General features: G+C 47.1%; 2 protein-coding genes and 1 long non-coding RNA gene across 5 annotated transcripts in view; 1 reads left to right on the top strand and 2 right to left on the bottom strand.

The window, feature by feature from the left end:
* Window positions 1–4,056, bottom strand: part of LOC307225100 (uncharacterized protein) — a 37,593-nt gene extending 33,537 nt beyond the window's left edge. The window contains exon 1 of the mRNA XM_079992866.1: window positions 3,866–4,056. The gene's annotated coding sequence lies outside the window, so the exon portion shown is untranslated. The remainder of the gene's footprint in view (window positions 1–3,865) is intronic.
* LOC307225351 overlaps window positions 1–10,080 on the top strand; it is an 81,733-nt gene extending 71,653 nt beyond the window's left edge. For both annotated transcript variants that reach the window (XR_013842919.1, XR_013842920.1), the window contains exon 2: window positions 9,721–10,080. This is a non-coding gene — a long non-coding RNA (uncharacterized lncRNA). The remainder of the gene's footprint in view (window positions 1–9,720) is intronic.
* Window positions 9,852–16,064, bottom strand: LOC307225165 (uncharacterized protein). Of its 2 annotated transcripts, none has more exons than XM_079992997.1 (4): window positions 15,963–16,064; window positions 15,143–15,177; window positions 11,950–12,094; window positions 9,852–11,438 (listed from the first exon to the last, which is right to left on the bottom strand). In XM_079992997.1, exon 4 carries the CDS (start codon window positions 11,288–11,290, stop codon window positions 10,316–10,318), a length of 975 nt encoding a protein of 324 aa, XP_079849123.1. In that variant the 5' UTR covers window positions 11,291–11,438; window positions 11,950–12,094; window positions 15,143–15,177; window positions 15,963–16,064; the 3' UTR covers window positions 9,852–10,315. The 2 variants fall into 2 exon arrangements, with proteins under 2 accessions (XP_079849123.1, XP_079849124.1); XM_079992998.1 differs by having other exon boundaries at window positions 9,852–11,414.
* Between the last annotated feature and the right edge of the window lie 1,837 nt (window positions 16,065–17,901).

Below are 17,901 nucleotides of genomic sequence, written 5' to 3'. Positions count from 1 at the left end.
GTGAAACATGAGAGAGCTTCGGCCCAATAACTCTCTGGAAGATTTGCATCATGTAGCAAGGTTTTTAACCCTTGAAGCAATGTCTGATTTGCTCGTTCTGCAAGTCCATTCTGCCATGGCGAGCGAGGACTAGACAAATCGTGTTGAATTCCTTTCTCAGTCAGAAAAGCTTCAAACTGCTGAGAAGTGAATTCTCCCCCGCGATCTGTGAAAAGAGTCTTTACCTTCTTACCATGCACATTTTCCAACCAAGCACAGAATTCCTTGAACCTAGGAAAAGCCTCTGATTTCTGCTTGAGATTGTACACATAAATATACCTGGAAAATGCATCAATGAGAACCATGAAGTACCTATTTCCACCCAAAGAGGGCGCTAGTGGTCCAACCAAATCAGCATGAATAATTTGGTATGGTTCTGTAGCTTGCCTACTAGACACCTTACCTTTCGCAGCCATTTTCACCTTGTTTGCTGCGCATGCCTTGCACTTCATGTGGTACCTGCAGGGTTTAATAGTCATACCTTCAACCAAGGCAGGCATTTTAGATACTGCCTCAAAACCCAAATGACCAAATTTTCGATGAAAATCATGAATGCATTCTGCATGCAAACATTTGTTAGAACCTGCAATGCAACAAGTGTCATCCTGCACAACATCATCATAATACAAAACATATAAACGATCAACATATTCAGCATACAATACATAATCATTTTTCTTTGTGATGATGCACCTTTTGTTCTTAAAGGAAACGTCAATGTTCCGCTCATTCAGCTGTCCAACGCTGAGCAAATTATGTTTGGCATCTGGCACATAAAGTACATTCTGTATCGATAAGTTCAAACTGTGAAGAACAACAGTTCCGTAGCCTTTACTGGGAATTGTGTGGTCATCCGCCTGGTGAATCGCACCTTCCTGCGGTGTAAAAGACACGAACAGTCGCTTATCGTTGCACATGTGATGGGTTGCCGCTGAATCAACAACGAAGAAAGATCTAGACGTCTTCTGGACCTCTGCAACTTTTGGAGTGAAGCGTGAGACCATTGCCTTGTGCTGCGTTGTCCTGGACACCGGACCTCTGCCTTTGCTCTGGCCTTTTCCACGCGATGAGCTTCCGCTGCGCTGCTCTGTCTTGGCCCTGGGATATTTGCATTCCCTCTTCATATGGCCTAGATGTCCACACGAGTAGCATTTCACTGCCTTCAAAGCTTTAGCGCCATCTGGTGGTTCCACTGCACTATGGGATGACGTCTGTGAAGACTCCCCCTTTCCCATGCAGCCAGCACCCCGGCGATCTGCTTCATTTTGAATCACAGCAGTAACATAATCCACTGTCAGCTGAGCGGTAGGCTGTACAGCAATCTGAGTCGCAACAGACTCCCAACCTGAACCCAAAGATTGTAGTATCATGAAGGAATACACAGCCTCTGGAAAGTTGAGTCCTCTCTGTTGCAGCTCATGTCTCAGATTCTGCATCTCCATCAGATGTGTACGCACATCTCCACCTTCAGCAAGAGCCATATTATGCAGCTTGTTAAAATAAAACATAGTAGATCCAGCTTCTGTCCTCATGTGCGCCTCCCTCAAAGCGTCCCAAATTTCTCTGGCTGAGGTCTTATCACGCAATAGACAGAGCTCTTCTGGGGATACTATCAATGTAAGAGTTCCCCTTGCTTTGGAATCTTTAGCTTTCCATGCATCTGTAACTGGAGCTGGGGGGGTGTCTGTAATAACTTCAAACAGACCCTCTTTCCGCAGAATAGCCTCTGCATAGATAACCCAGTCCGTATAATTTTTCTTATTGAGCTTGGGAATCCCACAAGCATCTTGAAGGGCCATCATGACTCTGGCATTAGCCTTCTGTGTCATCTCTGCTGCTTTAAAGCAAGTTGCTTTATACAAGCTGCGTCTGTGCTGCTTCAAGCCTCATTCCAAAGGCAAGTTCAAAACAGCTTTCTCTCTGCCCTAAATCATGCTGCGTCACTGTAATCAGCAGCTGCTTCAGCCCAAAAGTTACTTTCGATTTCCCCAGCATAGGCATAGCCGCTGCCTGTTTCCGGCAAACGGACATTAAAAGTTCAAAGTCCAGCCATAAAGCCATTAATTAGATGCTGGCAGGCTGCCCGGAGCAGTAGCACATACCTCATCAATCATCTTGACGCGCAGATACCGTCCGATCCGTCCCTCTGCATTCCGATCCTTTTGCCGGCATCAGATGACTGCGTCTTTGCTCCTTTGCCAGGAGCCCGATTCGACTTCTGGAGCCCATAACCAAAATGTTGATTTGTAGCATCCAAGTGCACAGCGGAATGATGAGGAATACGTGCCAACATGCTCTATTATTGCTTTATTTACATTTCAAAGCTGGTAGATTACAGAAAAACATCTTGTCTCTGCCGAAGCAGAAAAATGCATCCTCTCTCCTCTGAAGCTCGGAGAGAATCACACTGAACTGCAAAGAACAGTGAAAAACAGGAAACCAGTGTACGTCACATCCAGTCTCCTTTTCCCGTGGGAAACACAACAGTAATGCTGTCTGTGGAATGTAAACATTGTCTTGTGACAAGCCTTTCGCTGCACAGTGAAGAGAGCAGAAACCAACAATCCTCCACGGTCTAGCTGGGCGCCTGCCCAGAAAGAATATTGCACCCTAGCTTGGCGGAGGGGCCATGCCCCTTCCAATCAGGCCAGAAGTTACCTTAATCTGGCTGCCAGAACACGCTCTTGATGACCCTGATCCTTGAAGGAAGAGAACCAAAAGAGGCTTGGACAAAGGGGTCGGCCTCTTTTCTTTCGCCTTTGATCTGCCCCCAGCCAGCCAGCTATTGTCCTCCCTGACCTGTTTCCAAGCCAAGTTAATCCCACCCTTTTGTCTTCATCTGGGTTGGTTCTTTCTGGAATGGCTACTGGTCTGGAACTCAGGTATCAGGAGGCCAGGGATTATCACTCAGGCAGAGGGGCTGTGAGTAGCTGAGCTCACATGTCTATATGAATTTCTGAAGTTTTCCCTGTGAGCCAGTACATAGAGACATTTATCAGTGAATTCTTACATTTGGTATCGTGCAGCAGAGGCCCTTTGAATAGATAGGAAGAAACTGTGATGAAGTGTTTTGTGGGGACAAGTCACAAAAGTCACAAAAGTGATGGTGCTGATTTAGGTAGTGGGCTGCATGTGCATGATATACAGACTACCAACCTATACATACATTCCTGCAACAGTCTGGGCAGGGCAGGGGCCTATGGGGTGGGAAGAGGATAGACGTTGCAGGAAGGAAGGGGTGTGGGGACACGACCCCCCACTTTCCAGGGATCCCTCTCTGGTCGCCTTGAAGGGGTGGCCTGGGGGGGAGGGAGAAGGCAAGGCGGCCCCTCCAGAGAATTCCCGCGGGCGCCAAGATGGAGACGTGTCCCCAAAGACTGGTCTTCCTAACTCTCCCCCCCCATTGCTGCATTTCCCTGCCTCAGGGATGTTCCCCCACCCCACTTCCTCGACTCCCTCCCTCTGTCCCAGAGTCTCCCCTGCACCCAGAGGCCCCCCTTGGCGTGGCTCACCCCTCCATCCGGAGGGCCCCCCCAAGATGAGCAGGCGAGGGAAAGGGGGGGTCTCTATCCAGGCGTCCCTCGCGCCCGTTAACCCTTTCATGGCCCACCTCTCTCCGCACGGAACCCATAGAGTCCCAGGGATGCCTGCGCGGGGAAATGGGGCGAGGGGGCTTCGTTGGGATCCCCTGGGTGGGCTTCCTAAGGGCCCAAGGAAAACCCCCTTCGCAGCACGCGTGCAGGGATCCAGATGCACGAAAGGTGCTTTGGTGAGCTGGAGGGGGTCTTATGGATCCTTCTCTCGCCTCCCCCCGAAACCCCTTTACCTCTTTGTCCTCGCTCGTGATTCTCCATTCCTTTCCTGCAACATCCACGTGGTTGGGGGGGATTTACCTGCCGCCCCTCCTCCCCTTTCCGAAAGCGCGCGCCACTAGAGCTATGCCGCAGAGCAGCAATCCGGCGCAGAAGCTCCACTTGCGGGAAGAAGCAGGCAGTTTGGGAGGGGTCTCTTCCCCCCCTCCCCACTCCGGAATAGAAGTCGGATGGCGAGGAAGAGGAAGAGGAGGAGGTACAACGTAGGGGGGCGGGATTTGGGGTTGTAGGGGCGGAGTGAGGGAAGGATGTGCCGGGAGGGGAGCGGAGGAATTGGGGGGGGAGGAGGAAGGTTTCCCCCCTCACTTCTTTCTTCTGGGGATCAGGAGAGCGGGGGAGGGGCTGATCCCGGCAATCCACTTGCAAAGTGGGGTCTTGCGGCTCTTCCGGGTTGGCGCCATCGCCGAATGGCAGACTCCCTCCGAGCTCCGGAGGGAGCCTGCTCGGCAGGGGCTGGGTTCTACTGCGCCGGCGACGCGGGGACCCTCAAAAACCATGGGCGCTGAAACCCATGGGCATGGTGACTCGGCGGGCACCGTTTGCGTCCCCCCGACCCGCGAAGGAGCCTTTTTAAAGGCTGCGGAGCGGGTGACGGGGGGGGTGCTGTGAGTCCTCCGCTTCCCCTGCCGAGCGAAGCCGCATGCCATTCGACGGAGAGCGCTGACTTCTTCCATTGAAAATTTGGACTTTAAAAGAATAACCCGTGAGTAATTGGAACTTGGATTAAAAAAGGGGAAAAATTCTTTTTAAATTCGGAGCGAGCGGGGGAGGTGCAAAAAGGAAGTCAGCCTCCCCCCGTTGTAGAGGAGCTAAAGCAAAGGATTTGACAACTAAGATCGAGTGCAACCTTTTTTTGATAAAATTATTAACTTCGCGATGGAAAATTATAAGACTGGACTGGAGGAGAAAAGTGGAATGTGAATTAAAAGGCAACCCCCCCCCCCCCGGAAACCCCGGGAGCGATCCGTAAGAGCGCCGGGAGAGGAGAAATAGAGGTTTTGACAGCTGTCAAAGGAGCTGTCAAAGCGGAAGAACAAAAAGAGAACTTTGTTACGAGGACTTTGCTGGTCACATTTGTTACAAATTGGATATAAATTGTTTAAAACAAGGAATAATAAGTTACTTTGACTGTTGGGTGTGATCGGGAAGGAAACTGAGCTACTATAATCCCTCTAGAGGAGCTGTGGGACACTACAAGTATTGTTGGCATTGAATTTGAATAGGACTTTTTATCTCCTGGGAAACTGCAGAAATGGAACACTATTTTGTCTACAGAGGTCTACACACTAAAGGAGACAATAGATTTATCTATTGAAGAATGGAAGGGACTTGACGTAATGTTTTGTTCCTGAATAACAAAGCCTCTGCAGAGGAATTAGAAGCTTTTTGGAATTAGAACATTTGTGCAGGAGAGCAGGAAAAAAAAAAAAAGAGGAGGAGAGAGAACAAGAACAACAAGAATAACAAGAACTGGACAAAGTTGGAAGATAGACTCCTTCCAAGATTGGACATGTGAAATCAAAGATGACCAAAAGACGGCAAAGACTAATAAAAAGACGGCAAAGCGGACTGGTGAAGGACTGTGGTTTAGATGTGGGAGCTCCAGGATGACAGTAGATATTGACGGACATTGGGAACGCAACCGGGAAAGGGGGGAGGGAAATTTGGAATCCAAAGGGTGTTAAATTACATTTTATTCTTTTTTCTATTTTTCTGTTTATTTTAATCTGTATTGCATATTAAAGAGGGGAACTCGTGGAAGGGAACAGGTCGATCTTAAGGGATGGGAAAATATTTTTTAAATTGGGTCAATGATAAATAATTTTAAAATTTGGGGTAAGAATTTGTTGAATCTATTTGAAAGAATTGGAATACAAGAGGGGGGGGGAGGGGAAGTCCTGGAAGGATGCCAATGAAAATTAGGTTTTAAATTTGGATGTTTTTCTTTTTCTGTTATATTTGAAAATCTTTAATAAATATTATTTAAAAAAACAAAAAAACAAAGTGGGGTCTCGCACCCCAAAATGTTTACATTGCAAAATCCCTCCCTCCCCCACCCCACGCCACGAGATTAGATCCGTCCGTGTTTTAGTCCCTTGTCACCCCATCCTTGGGGTTCAATTCCTCTTTGGACCTGTTGCGCAATAAACTTTGATCTACAGCTATTTGCTCCGGTTGGTGGCCGGACTCCTTCCTTTATTCCGCAGGGACCCTCGGGCTCTGCCTGATGAGCTGGGTGGCTGAGCAGCCTCGCACCTGGGTCCCCCCCCCCATAACACCAAATTAGCCTTTTATTGAACAGACCTAGGAGTTTTGATAGACTTAGGGGGCATACAAGACCCGGGATCCGAGCCTTCTTCCCTTGGGGGTTCCCCAGCTGGTGCCTCCCCCCCTTTTCACCCAGCCAGTCCATCACAAGCAGCAGCAGCAACATCAGTAAAATAAGTATGATAATAATATGCACACTGGTCCTCTGGCAGAAAGAATAATAACATGGGCTAACCTCCAAATACTACAAAGACATGAAAGATTATTTAATTCAACCTCTATTGGAGGTTGGCAATGAAATTATGGAAGGGAAAAGAGCGCCGGAGTCGTGGAAAGAAGCTTACATCACGCTTATACCGAAAAATGAGATAGAAAAGACACAACTAAAGAACTACCGCCCCATATCCCTACTTAATGTGGATTATAAAATTTTTGCTGATATTTTAGCTAGAAGATTGAAAAAAGTTTTAGCAACAATGATTCATAAAGACCAAGCTGGCTTTCTCCCAGGTAGACAATTGTCAAACAACACGAGAAACTTAATTGACATTTTGGAAAAGCTACAAGTTAATATAAACACAAAAGCTGTCTTGATATTTATTGATGCGGAGAAAGCCTTTGACAATATTTCTTGGAGTTTTATGAGGAAAAATTTGCAAGGGATGGGGGTTGGAGAAAGGTTTGGAAACGGTATAGGCGCGATTTATTCAGAACAGAAGGCGAAATTAATAGTGAATAATGCAGTTACGGAAGAAGTTAAGATAGAGAAAGGGACACGACAAGGCTGCCCAATTTCCCCTTTGCTTTTTATTTCAGTCCTGGAGGTCTTGCTGAACATGATTAGAAGGGACCAAGAGATTCAGGGTATACAGGTCGGAGTTAAACACTACAAACTTAAAGCCTACGCAGATGACCTAGTACTGACACTACAGGAGCCAATCCCTAGTTCTAAAAGAGCACTGGAAATAATACAAGAATTTGGTCGGGTGGCAGGTTTTAAATTGAATAAATCTAAAACTATGGTTTTAGAGAAAAATTTGACAGTAGTAGAGAAGGAAAGGTTTCAGGAAGAAACAGGTTTAACATTGGTGAAAAAAGTGAAATACCTAGGGGTGAACTTGACTTCGAAGAATGTAAATTTATTTAAAGATAATTATGAGAAGTGTTGGTCAGAAGTGAAAAAAGATCTTGAAATTTGGACAAATTTGAAACTTTCCTTACTGGGTAGAATTGCTGTTATCAAAATGAATGTACTGCCAAGAATGTTGTTTTTGTTTCAGACGCTACAAATCATTGATAAAATGGACTGTTTTGAGAAGTGGCAAAAAGAAATTTCTAGATTTGTCTGGCAGGGCAAAAAGCCCAGAATAAAATACAAAATTCTTACTGATGCAAAGGAAAGAGGGGGGTTTGCCCTGCCGGACTTTAAGTTATACTATGAAGCAGCAGCCTTTTGCTGGTTGAAGGATTGGCTACTTCTTGAAAACACGGATATTTTAGATTTGGAAGGATATGATAACATTTTTGGGTGGCATGCATACTTGTGGTACGGTAAGGCTAAAGTGTACAAGACATTTAAAAACCATATTGTCAGGAAAGCATTGTTTAATGTCTGGATGAAATACAAAGATTTACTGGAAAATAAAACCCCTAGGTGGCTCTCACCTATGGAAGCAAAGGCCTTAAAAAAGCTTAATATGGAATCTAACTGGCCAAAATATTGGGAAATTCTGGAGCAGGAGGGAGATAAAGTGAAATTGCAAAGCTATGAGAAACTTAAGGATAAGGTGCGAGACTGGTTACATTATTTTCAAATAAGAGAGGCCTATCACTTAGACAGGAAAATTGGTTTCCAGGTGGAAAAATCAAAGCTGGAAACAGAATTGTTAGAACCCAATACTAAGATATTGTCGAGAATGTATAACCTGCTGTTGAAGTGGAATACTGAGGATGAAACCGTAAAATCTGCTATGATAAAATGGGCACAAGATGTTGGTCATAACATTATGTTTGTTGACTGGGAACAGTTGTGGACCACCGGTATGAAATTCACGGCATGTAATGCCTTAAGAGAGAATATTATGAAAATGATATATAGGTGGTACATGACCCCAGTCAAACTTGCAAAAATTTACCATCTGCCCGATAATAAATGTTGGAAATGCAAAGAAACTGAAGGGACATTCTTTCACCTTTGGTGGACGTGCCCAAGGATCAAGGCTTTCTGGGAGATGATATATAATGAATTGAAAAAGGTATTTAAGTATACCTTCTTGAAGAAACCAGAGGCCTTTCTTCTGGGCATGGTCGGCCAATTGGTGCTAAAGAAGGACAGAACTTTCTTTATGTACGCTACAGCAGCAGCAAGAATACTCATTGCAAAGTATTGGAAGACACAAGATCTACCCACTCTGGAAGAATGGCAGATGCAAGTAATAGACTATATGGAACTGGCTGAAATGACCGGCAGAATTCGAGATCAAGGAGAAGAGCAGGTGGAAGAGGACTGGAAGAAGTTTAAAGTCTATTTACAAAAACACTGTAAAATCTTTGAATGTTGAGGACATTGAAAAGGAAAAGAAGGGGTTCTAGTGACTGAGTTAAATAAGAGCACAAAGGGAGGGATCAAGAATCAAAACGAACAAAGATTGAGCTTGCTGAACTAATTATTACATAGAATACAAGATCGGGAGGTGGGTGGAAGTAAGGAAAATAAGGTTTTGAAGGTTATAATTGGAAAGTGAGTTTATTTTTATGTTAAAATCTCCTTTTTTCTCTTTTTTTTTTGTTTATGTCTTTTTTTTTCTCTTTTGTAATGTTTGTGAAAATTTTTCTTTTTTGTAATGTTTGTGAAAATTTGCTTTTTTGTTCTTTTTTGTGGAAAATGCAATAAAAAAAATTATTTTAAAAAAAAGAAAGAAAGAAAGAAAGAATAATAACTTCTGGGACTATGGAAAAGTATTATCTTCCCCAAATCCCAGAATAAGCAGTAGATCTGGGGTTGCCCCATGGGGTTCATGAGTGAAGATGGGACCCATCAGGAGACTGCCCTGGTACCTGCAGCCCCTCCTTCCCTCTCTTGCAATAAGGCTTGGGGGGAAATCTCCCATTAAATTACAGTATTTAAAGTTTTCTCCTGAATGTGTAGGAGACAGGGAGAGGTTCTAGCGAAGAAGCAGTGTTTGGAGATGACACATGGTGGGGGTGAGAGAGTTTGGTGCGAAAACCAGTCACACACATATGCACCAATTTTTCATGCTTGAGTACAGCAGTTTCAGCAGTAAACAAATACAGCACACAGGATATCTAAGTCAGGCACACAAACCGGCAGAAGGGAGCAAGGGAGGAAAGAGGGTGGAACGACACAGGGCAATGGATATGTGTGTTTTGCTTCCTGTTACCTGGGAGGGAAGTCAGCAACTCAGCATCTGCAGGGGCATCACGAAGCAAAGCTTTCTGCCAGCAGCTTCCAGGCAAATGAGCATCCCGGAAACACACACTGTGATTCTTGGTGTGTTGCCATATCAATTGTTTTTGAAAGGTTATCATGATGTGGTCTAGAAACCAGTTTGGACAATATATCGCCCAGCCCTAATCCTCATTGACCACCAACAATCCAGACAATTGCTCTCCCCTTCTCTATCAAAAGGTACTTTACATCTTAGATCATAATCACATTGTTTGACATTGCCTTCAATATTTTATTTTGATAGAGTTTTACACATAAAAAACCAGAACTTCACATACACAACATGTGTTAAAGACTGATTTCCTCCTGAGTTCATTTCTGTGAAGAAAAGGGTGGACTCTGAGAGGAAGCCGTCCCACACTCCATACATCTAAATGGGTTCTTCCATGTGAGAGTCCCAGGATGTTCCTTAAACACTCCATTGTAAATAAAGCACTTTTTGCAATCTTTTCATTTAAACTGCTTCTCCTCTTTGAGTCTGTTGATGGTTTGTAGGGTTTCAACTCCAAAGGATCTTCCTGTCCGTGAATCTGTTGATTTAGAATTTCCACCCGGACTGAACCTTTATCTACTTTCCTGATATTTATAAGGTTTGTGTTTTGTGTGAGTTTGTTCACATAAATCAAGGGTTCCACTCTGACTGGAGCTCATTCCACAGTCCATACATTTAAACAGTTTCTCCTCTGTGTGTCTGCTGATGTTTTCTAAGATTTCCATTCTGATTGAAGCTCTTTCCGCATGTCATACATTTAAATGGTTTCTCTCCTGTGTGAATCCGCTGGTGTAATTTAAGGACTCCATTCTGACTGAAGCAGTTTCCGCACTCCAGGCAATTAAATGGTTTCTCCCCTGTGTGAATCTGTTGATGTATATTGAGGTGTGCACTCTGACTGAAGCACTTTCCGCACTCCATGCATTTAAATGGTTTCTCCCCCGTGTGAGTCTGTTGATGTTTTCTAAGGTCTCCATTCTGACTGAAGCACTTTCCGCACTCCATGCATTTATATGGTTTCTCCCCTGTGTGATTCCGTTGATGTGTTCTAAGGTTTCCATTCTTACTGAAGATCTTTCCGCACTCCAGGCATTTAAATGGTTTCTCCCCTGTGTGAGTCCATTGATGACTTCTAAGTTTTCCATTCTCACTAAAGCTCTTTCCGCACTCCAGGCATTTAAATGGTTTCTCCCCTGTGTGAGTCCGTTGATGTGTTCTAAGTTTTCCATTCTCACTAAAGCTCTTTCCGCACTCCAGGCATTTAAATGGTTTCTCCCCTGTGTGAGTCCGTTGGTGTCTTCTAAGGTTTCCACTGATACTGAAGCTCTTTCCACACTCCATACATTTATATGGTTTCTCCCCTGTATGAATCCGTTGATGTGTTCTAAGTTTTCCATTATCACTAAAGCTCTTTCCACATTCCATACATTTATATGATTTCTCCCCTGTGTGAATCCGCTTGTGTAATTTAAGGTCTCCAGTCTGACTGAAGCACTTTCCGCACTCCAGGCATTTAAATGGTTTCTCCCCTGTGTGAGTCCGTTGATGTGTTCTAAGTTTTCCATTATCACTAAAGCTCTTTCTGCACTCCATACCTTTAAATGGTTTCTCCCCTGTTGGAGGTCGTTGATGTGAACTATGTGTGCTCATTCAATGAAGCATATTCCACATTTCACACATTTTAATGTCTATTCCTAATGAAATGAAAGGTGCCCCATTCACTGGAGTTTTGACTGTCTTCTCCGTCTCCTTCAGAGTGGGAGGAAAGGAAATCCTGTTTGGGTTTCAAGGAAGAGAACTAAGGGAAAGAGAACACATCAAGCTCCATTAGCACCTTCTCCTATTTCAACGTCTCCTACATTCCCCCACCTCCTACCCATGTTCCCAATTTTTAGGAAATGAAGTTGCAATGTCATCAAATGATAGTAATTCATTAGCAACTTTCATAATCCTCAATCAATGTTAATAAAGCAGCATGATTTTTAAAAGAATGTGCTGTCTGATCTCGTTCCCGTCTTCTGATACAGAACTATCCTAAAATGACACTTTAAAGGCGATATTCAAGGCAAATAGGTAAACTGTACTTGGGGGAAAGTGTAGTACCTTGAAAATGTAGTATTGATTCACTAATGGCCTGAAGTTGTGTTATTTCTGGGGACATGAATTTATTCCTGTTCTGTCTTAAAGATCATAATCATACAATCTCATGGGGTGTTAGGGGAGTGGTAGTACCTTTGGTGGGGAAAATGTCATGCAACCTATGGGGTAATCTATCCGCCATTGGTCCCCACCCTCCACTCAGCTTTCACCTGTGGCTTCCAGAAGCTGTCAGCATGCAACAGGGGCCACAATCCCAGTTACGGCCTCAACCGGCCGGCTAAACCAGGTGAGGATAGCTGCTGGGTCTCAAATTCTTGGTGGGTTGGGGAATTCTGCTGCAGGTGAAGGCAGACCCTGGTGAATAGAGAGGATGAGAACATCAGTGAACCCCATAGTCAAGAAGGCAGATTCTGCCCATTCTGCAGAGGAAAGTGAAGGGCAGATGGAGCTCATCAACCGGGGAAGGAAGCCCATCGAGAAGGAAATCTCTGGTCGTAATACTTTGCTGCCTCGTGAGTTATTTTCAGGAGACGAAAAGGCAATTTAGGGAAACCTATACAAATCCAGAGTGGAGTCTCTAAGAGGGTTGGATTCTGTCCTGCACACCTCCTTCCAGCCACTCCTGCAGCCAAGCTGGTGCCTAACGGACTGCTCTGCTTTCCTTGGGAACATATTAGCCAGGCTGAGAAGGGGGTCTTGTTGTCTAGGCAGCCCTGAACCCCCAAACACACTGTCCAGGCAGTCCTGCTAACACAGCAGTTTCAACGGGAGAGATGAGCTCAGACCTGTGTATCAAAGTCTCTCCGATATGGAATAAGGAATACAGAAGCGCTATTTACATCATACATCAATTAAAAAGTATTCAGAATATTTGTCTTTTGAAGAAAAGACCACCAAGTATTGGATGGCCCCTTCAAAGCTAATGAAAGTCTTGTGCCTGGAGCTTTTGGGGGTGCAGGAGCAGGAAAGCTTCTTCCACCATTATCCTTCCAATTGGGATTCAGGCCTCATCATGCGACAGAAACTGCCCTGGTTGTGCTGGTTGATGGTCTCCGATGCGCTAGAGTTTGAGGGGAAAGCTGTTTCCTGGTTCTGCTAGATCTCTCAGTGGCTTTGGAGACATTTGGCCATGGTGTCCTTCTGGACCCTCTAGGAGAGCTGGGGAAATGGTTATGCAGTGGTTCCCCTCCTTCCTCCTGGGCCATGTCCACAAAGTGGTGTTGAGGGATGAGTGTTCAGACCCCTGGGCTCTCACTTGTTGGGTGCCTCAGGGCCCTGTCCTCTCCCCCATGCTTTTAATATCTATATGAAGCTGCTGGGAGAGATCATCAGGGGTTTTGGGCTGGGTGTTCACGAATATTTGGGTGATACACAGATCTTCTTCTCATTTTAATCAGAACCAGTGAAGGTGGTGAATGCACTGTGTTGGTGCCTGGAGGTGGTTTGAAGATGGATGGTGGCTAACAGATTGAGCTTGAATCCTGACAAGACAGAAGTACTGTCCCTGGGGAACAAGGGGATGGGCAGGTGTGGGGGACCCCCTGGTCCTGATGGGGCAACTGTGCCCCTAAATAACCAGGTGTGCAGCCTAGGGGTCATTTTGGACTCACAGCTGACCAAGGAGGTGCAGATCACTTCTGTGTCCAGGGCAGCTGTCTAGCAGCTCCATCTGGAACGCAGGCTGAGACCCTCCTTCCTTGCAGACTGTCTCGCCAGAGTGGTGCATGCTCTGGTTATTTCCGGCTTGGACTACTGCTATGTGGTCTACATGGGGCTACCTTTGAAGGTGACCCAGAAAGTGCTACTGAATGGGAGCAGCCGCCAAGACCACATATCACTGCCCCTAAAGGACCTTCCCTGGCTCCCAGCACATTTCCAAGCACAATTCAAACTGTTGGTGCTGACCTTTAAGTGTCATGGTTGCATTTTCCAGGCAAAAAAAAGTATTGATCTAATGCAGGCTTCCTGAAACTCGACAGTTTCCTTTCTGCTGAGAGCTGGTGGTGGGATAAGTTGCTATGAGGTTATGAAGAACCTTTCTTATTTTGGGGAACCAGATGAAGCTGGTTTAAACTGGAGTGAGCCAGGCTTGTTATCCAGTCCCAAGGTTACTCTGACATTGAATTGTTTATAAATTACAGTATTGAAATGCGCCTGCTCCCACTTCCTAGTCTGCTATTTCTCTACTCTGCTTGTGTGATTCTTACTTGAGTGCTGTTTTGGTATGCTAAGTTAGGGTTTTATGTAAGTTAAGTTTTTGCTACTTTTTTATCCTGTTTTGCTTCTTTGCCTTCAGTAATAAATTTATTTGCTGAAATAGATCATTATGGAGGAGCAAGATCCGCAACCTAAAGCCCTCAACAGCCTCGACCCTGTAGACCTGAAGGAGCATCTCCGCCCAAATCTCTCAGTCTGGACAGGGAGGTGCTCCTTCGAAGATCTTCTGCTGATTCCCCTCCTGCAAGAAGCGAAGTTATAGGGAACCAGGCAGAGGGCGAGGAAGTGGGCAACATTCTGACATTTAGAAGACAGCTGAAGGCAGCCCTATTTCGGGAGGTTTTTAATGTCTGATGTTTTACTGTCTTTTCTTTGTACTGGAACCAGGCAGTGGAAGAGAAACTTAAAGATGGAAGCCTGAGAGAGAGGAAAAGGTTTCTGGCTGCTTTCCTGGGTGGGATTGCGGAAACGAAGAGCTGCTTCTGAGAAGGCCTCCCCCCTCCCCTCTTCCTGGACAGGGAAGGGGCTTATGGGATGGGAAGAGGATGGAGGTTGCAGGAAGGAGGGGTGGGGGGACACGACCCCCCCCCCCCACTTTCCAGGGATCCCTCTCTGGTAGCCTTGAAGGGGTGGGAGGGAGAAGCCAAGGCGGCCCCTCCAGAGAATCCCCGCAGGTGCCACCATGGAGAAGTCTCCCCAAAGACGGTTTCTTATCCCCCCCCAATGCTGCCCTTCCCTGCCCCAGGGATGCTCCCCCTCCCCACTTCACTCCCTCCCTCTGTCCCAGAGTCTCCCCTGCACCCAGAGGCCCCCTTTGGCGCGGCTCACCCCTCACCCTCCATCTTTCCATCCTGAGGGGCCACCCCAAGACACACAGATTAGGGACGGGGGGGGGGGTCTCTATCCAGGCGTCCCTCACGCCCGTTAACCCTTTCATGGCCCGCCTTTATTCGTGCGGAGCCTACAGGGCCCCAGGGATGCCTGCGCGGGGAAACGGGGCAAGGGGCCCCTCGTGGGGACCCCCTGCGTCGGTGCCCCATGTCCGCCGCTGCCAAGGCGCCTAAGGGGCCAAGGAAAGCCCCCTTCGCAGCACGCGCACAGGGATCCAGGCCCCACGGAAGGCGCTTGGGGGAGCTGGCGGGGGTCTCTGGATCCTTTTCTCCCCTCCCCCCGCGACCCCTTTACCTCTTTGTCCTCGCTCCCGATTCTCCTTTCCTTTCCTGTGTTACAGGAAAAATCCGAGGGCTCCCTTGGACAAAACAAAGACACCAACCAGGATAACTTGGAGCAAAACAGCAGCCTGTAGGCTTGGCCTTTATTGAACTGTTGCAACAGGGTATTCCCCTCACGTGCAGGAGAGAGGAAAGACCCAGAAGAATAGTGTGCAAGGTCTTATAAAAACTTTTGAAATTCCCCTCCTCTAGGTCTAGCCCACCCCCAGAAACATCATCCATACATTACAGAAAGGAGGGGTTGAGGGAGGAGTTGTGGTGGTAACATCATGCATACATTACAGAAAGGAGGGGTTGAGGGAGGAGTTGGTGGTAACCTGAGTGTCTTGTCACCTGGCTGGTTCCTCCTTTCCCCCCTCCCCCTGAGTCACTTCCAGGAACTTCCAGGAGACAAAGGGGAGTTTGCAGTTTCCTGCCCCCTGAGGGAAGATCTGATCAGTGTCCTTTGTTTCAGTCCATGCTGAATCCACTCCCATATGCAAGTTCTTTGTGATCTTGATTGTCTTCTGTCTGGGACCATCAGGGTTGGCATAGCAACTGGGCAGGGCACCTGTGTATGTGCTGGGATGCTGAAGGGATTATGGCTGCCCTGTATCAAACCTGCCCCATTTTGTAGTCCTTCCTTCATGGAGTAAAATAAAAGTGGAACAGTGCAAATCCAATGTATGGTTGATTTTCTATGAATTTATAACAGAAATGTGGCGTGTGTGTGTGTGTGTGTGTGAAGTTTATACAAACAGAATGATTGGGGTGGGGGGGGGTTCCTGCTACACCTGCAACGTCGACGTGGGGGAGGGGGTCCCCTCCCATGACGCCCCGCCTCCCCTTTCCAAAAGAGCGCGCCCCTAGATCTTCGGGCAGAGCAGCAATCCGGCGTAGAAGCTCCACTTCTGGGAGAAGCAGGCCGTTTGTTAGGGAGCTCACCCCCCCCCCTTATTCCCGGAACAGAAGCCGAATGGTGAGGAGGAGGAAGAGGAGGAGAAGAAATGGGTGCAACGGATGGGGGCGGGATTTGGGGTTGTGGGGGGTGGGGTGAGAGAAGGATGTGCCGGGAGGGGAGGGGAGGAATTGGGGGGAGAGACAGGAAGGTTTTCCCCCTTCCCTCTTCCGTCTGTGGATCAGGAGATGGGGGAGGGGCTGATCCCGGCAATCCACTCGCAAAGTGGGGTCTCGCACCCCAAAATGTTTACATTGCAAAATCCTTCCCTCCCCCACCCCACGCCGCGAGATTAGATCCGTCCGTGTTTTAGGTACTGGTGCACAAGGAGCAGCGGCTTGGACTCTGTGACTCCTGTATTACGGGGGGAAATGGGGCTCTGACTTTTGCACACACACACACACACACAGAGACGAGACATCCAGGTAAAATTCATCCCTTGTGTCTCCCGTCAGAGGTAACACAATGAGGCCAGTGAGAAAGCAAGGGCAGCTGTTGATCTGTTTGCGGGCAGAGGCTCCCCCCCCCCATGCAAGGAATAAAGTAATCCGGTCTCTGTGGCAGTTTATTTTGCGGGGGAAATCCTAAAAAAGGTCAACAACTTTGGTTGGCCCTCACAGCCCTTCACTTCATCAGATCTGGCCCTCTTTGAAAAAAGTTTGGACACCACTGGAATAAAGTCATTCAACTTGTGATTTGGTGTGCGTACACTGTGGACTCAATGGATGGCGCTGGGTCGCCACGGACAACTTCGTCATTTCTTACTACGATACGAAGCTACCAGCCTGAGTTTGACCAAACTGCGGGAGGCGGTGGAAGACAGGAGTACCTGGCATGCTCTGGTCCAGGGGGTCACGAAGAGACGGACACGACTAAACGACTAAACAACAACTATTTCTGGGTTAGCGGAGTCTGTAACCTGAAGCGTCTGTAACCCGAGGTACCACTGTATTACAGAAAAGTCCTTGACGCAGCCAACTAACGCATGCACTAACGTTGCTTACTATCTCCTGATAGCGGCACTGACCAATCACACCAAACACAATGGGGGGGGAGTTGGAGCGGAACAGCTGGAAATCAGCTGATTGGCAGACGCGGAACTGCACCTGACAATTATGTGGGCGGCAATTCCCACCCAGAGAGGCGTGAGGGGGCGAGCCCACTTTGTAGCCACCCAGGAATGGCACTGCAGGGGAGATGGCTAGCGTGCCCACAGAGAGGGCTCTGAGTGCCCACTCTGGCATGCGTGCCATAGGTTGGCCACCACATAGCTAGACTGAGCTTGGAGCAACTAGGCTGGTGTGGAAGGAATTTTGTTGTTGCTGGAGTGCCTCTTTTCCTCAGACTGAAGTCCTCCCAAACCATGAATCTTAGGAGGGCATGTTTGATAATAATTATAATTTATTATTTGTACCCCACCCATCTGGCTGGGTTTCCCCAGCCACTCGGGGCGGCTTCCAACAAAGATTAAGAATACATTAAAATGTATTGATGGCTGGTTGGGGATCCCTACAGAAGTAGCAAAGGCAGGACCCCAGGTTCTTGTGTTGGTATCCTTAGGCTGGCATCACCTCCCCCACCCCAATGGCTTGTGTCTGTGTTGCATTCTGGCTCTTGCACTCATAGGACCTGGGAGATGAGGGTTCGAATCCTCACACAGCAACGATGCTCCTGCTGGGTGATCTTGGACCAATCGTGATCTTTCAGCTTGGCCTACCTCACAGGGCTGTAGTGAGGATGGAATGGGGTTGAGGGAGAACCATGCCTGCCGCATG

This window comes from Podarcis cretensis (assembly GCF_951804945.1).
Source record: "Podarcis cretensis genome assembly, chromosome: 10".
NCBI classification, from domain to species: domain Eukaryota; kingdom Metazoa; phylum Chordata; class Lepidosauria; order Squamata; family Lacertidae; genus Podarcis; species Podarcis cretensis.
Note: the sequence above shows the minus strand (reverse complement) of the source record. Positions and strands in the feature narration are given on the sequence as shown.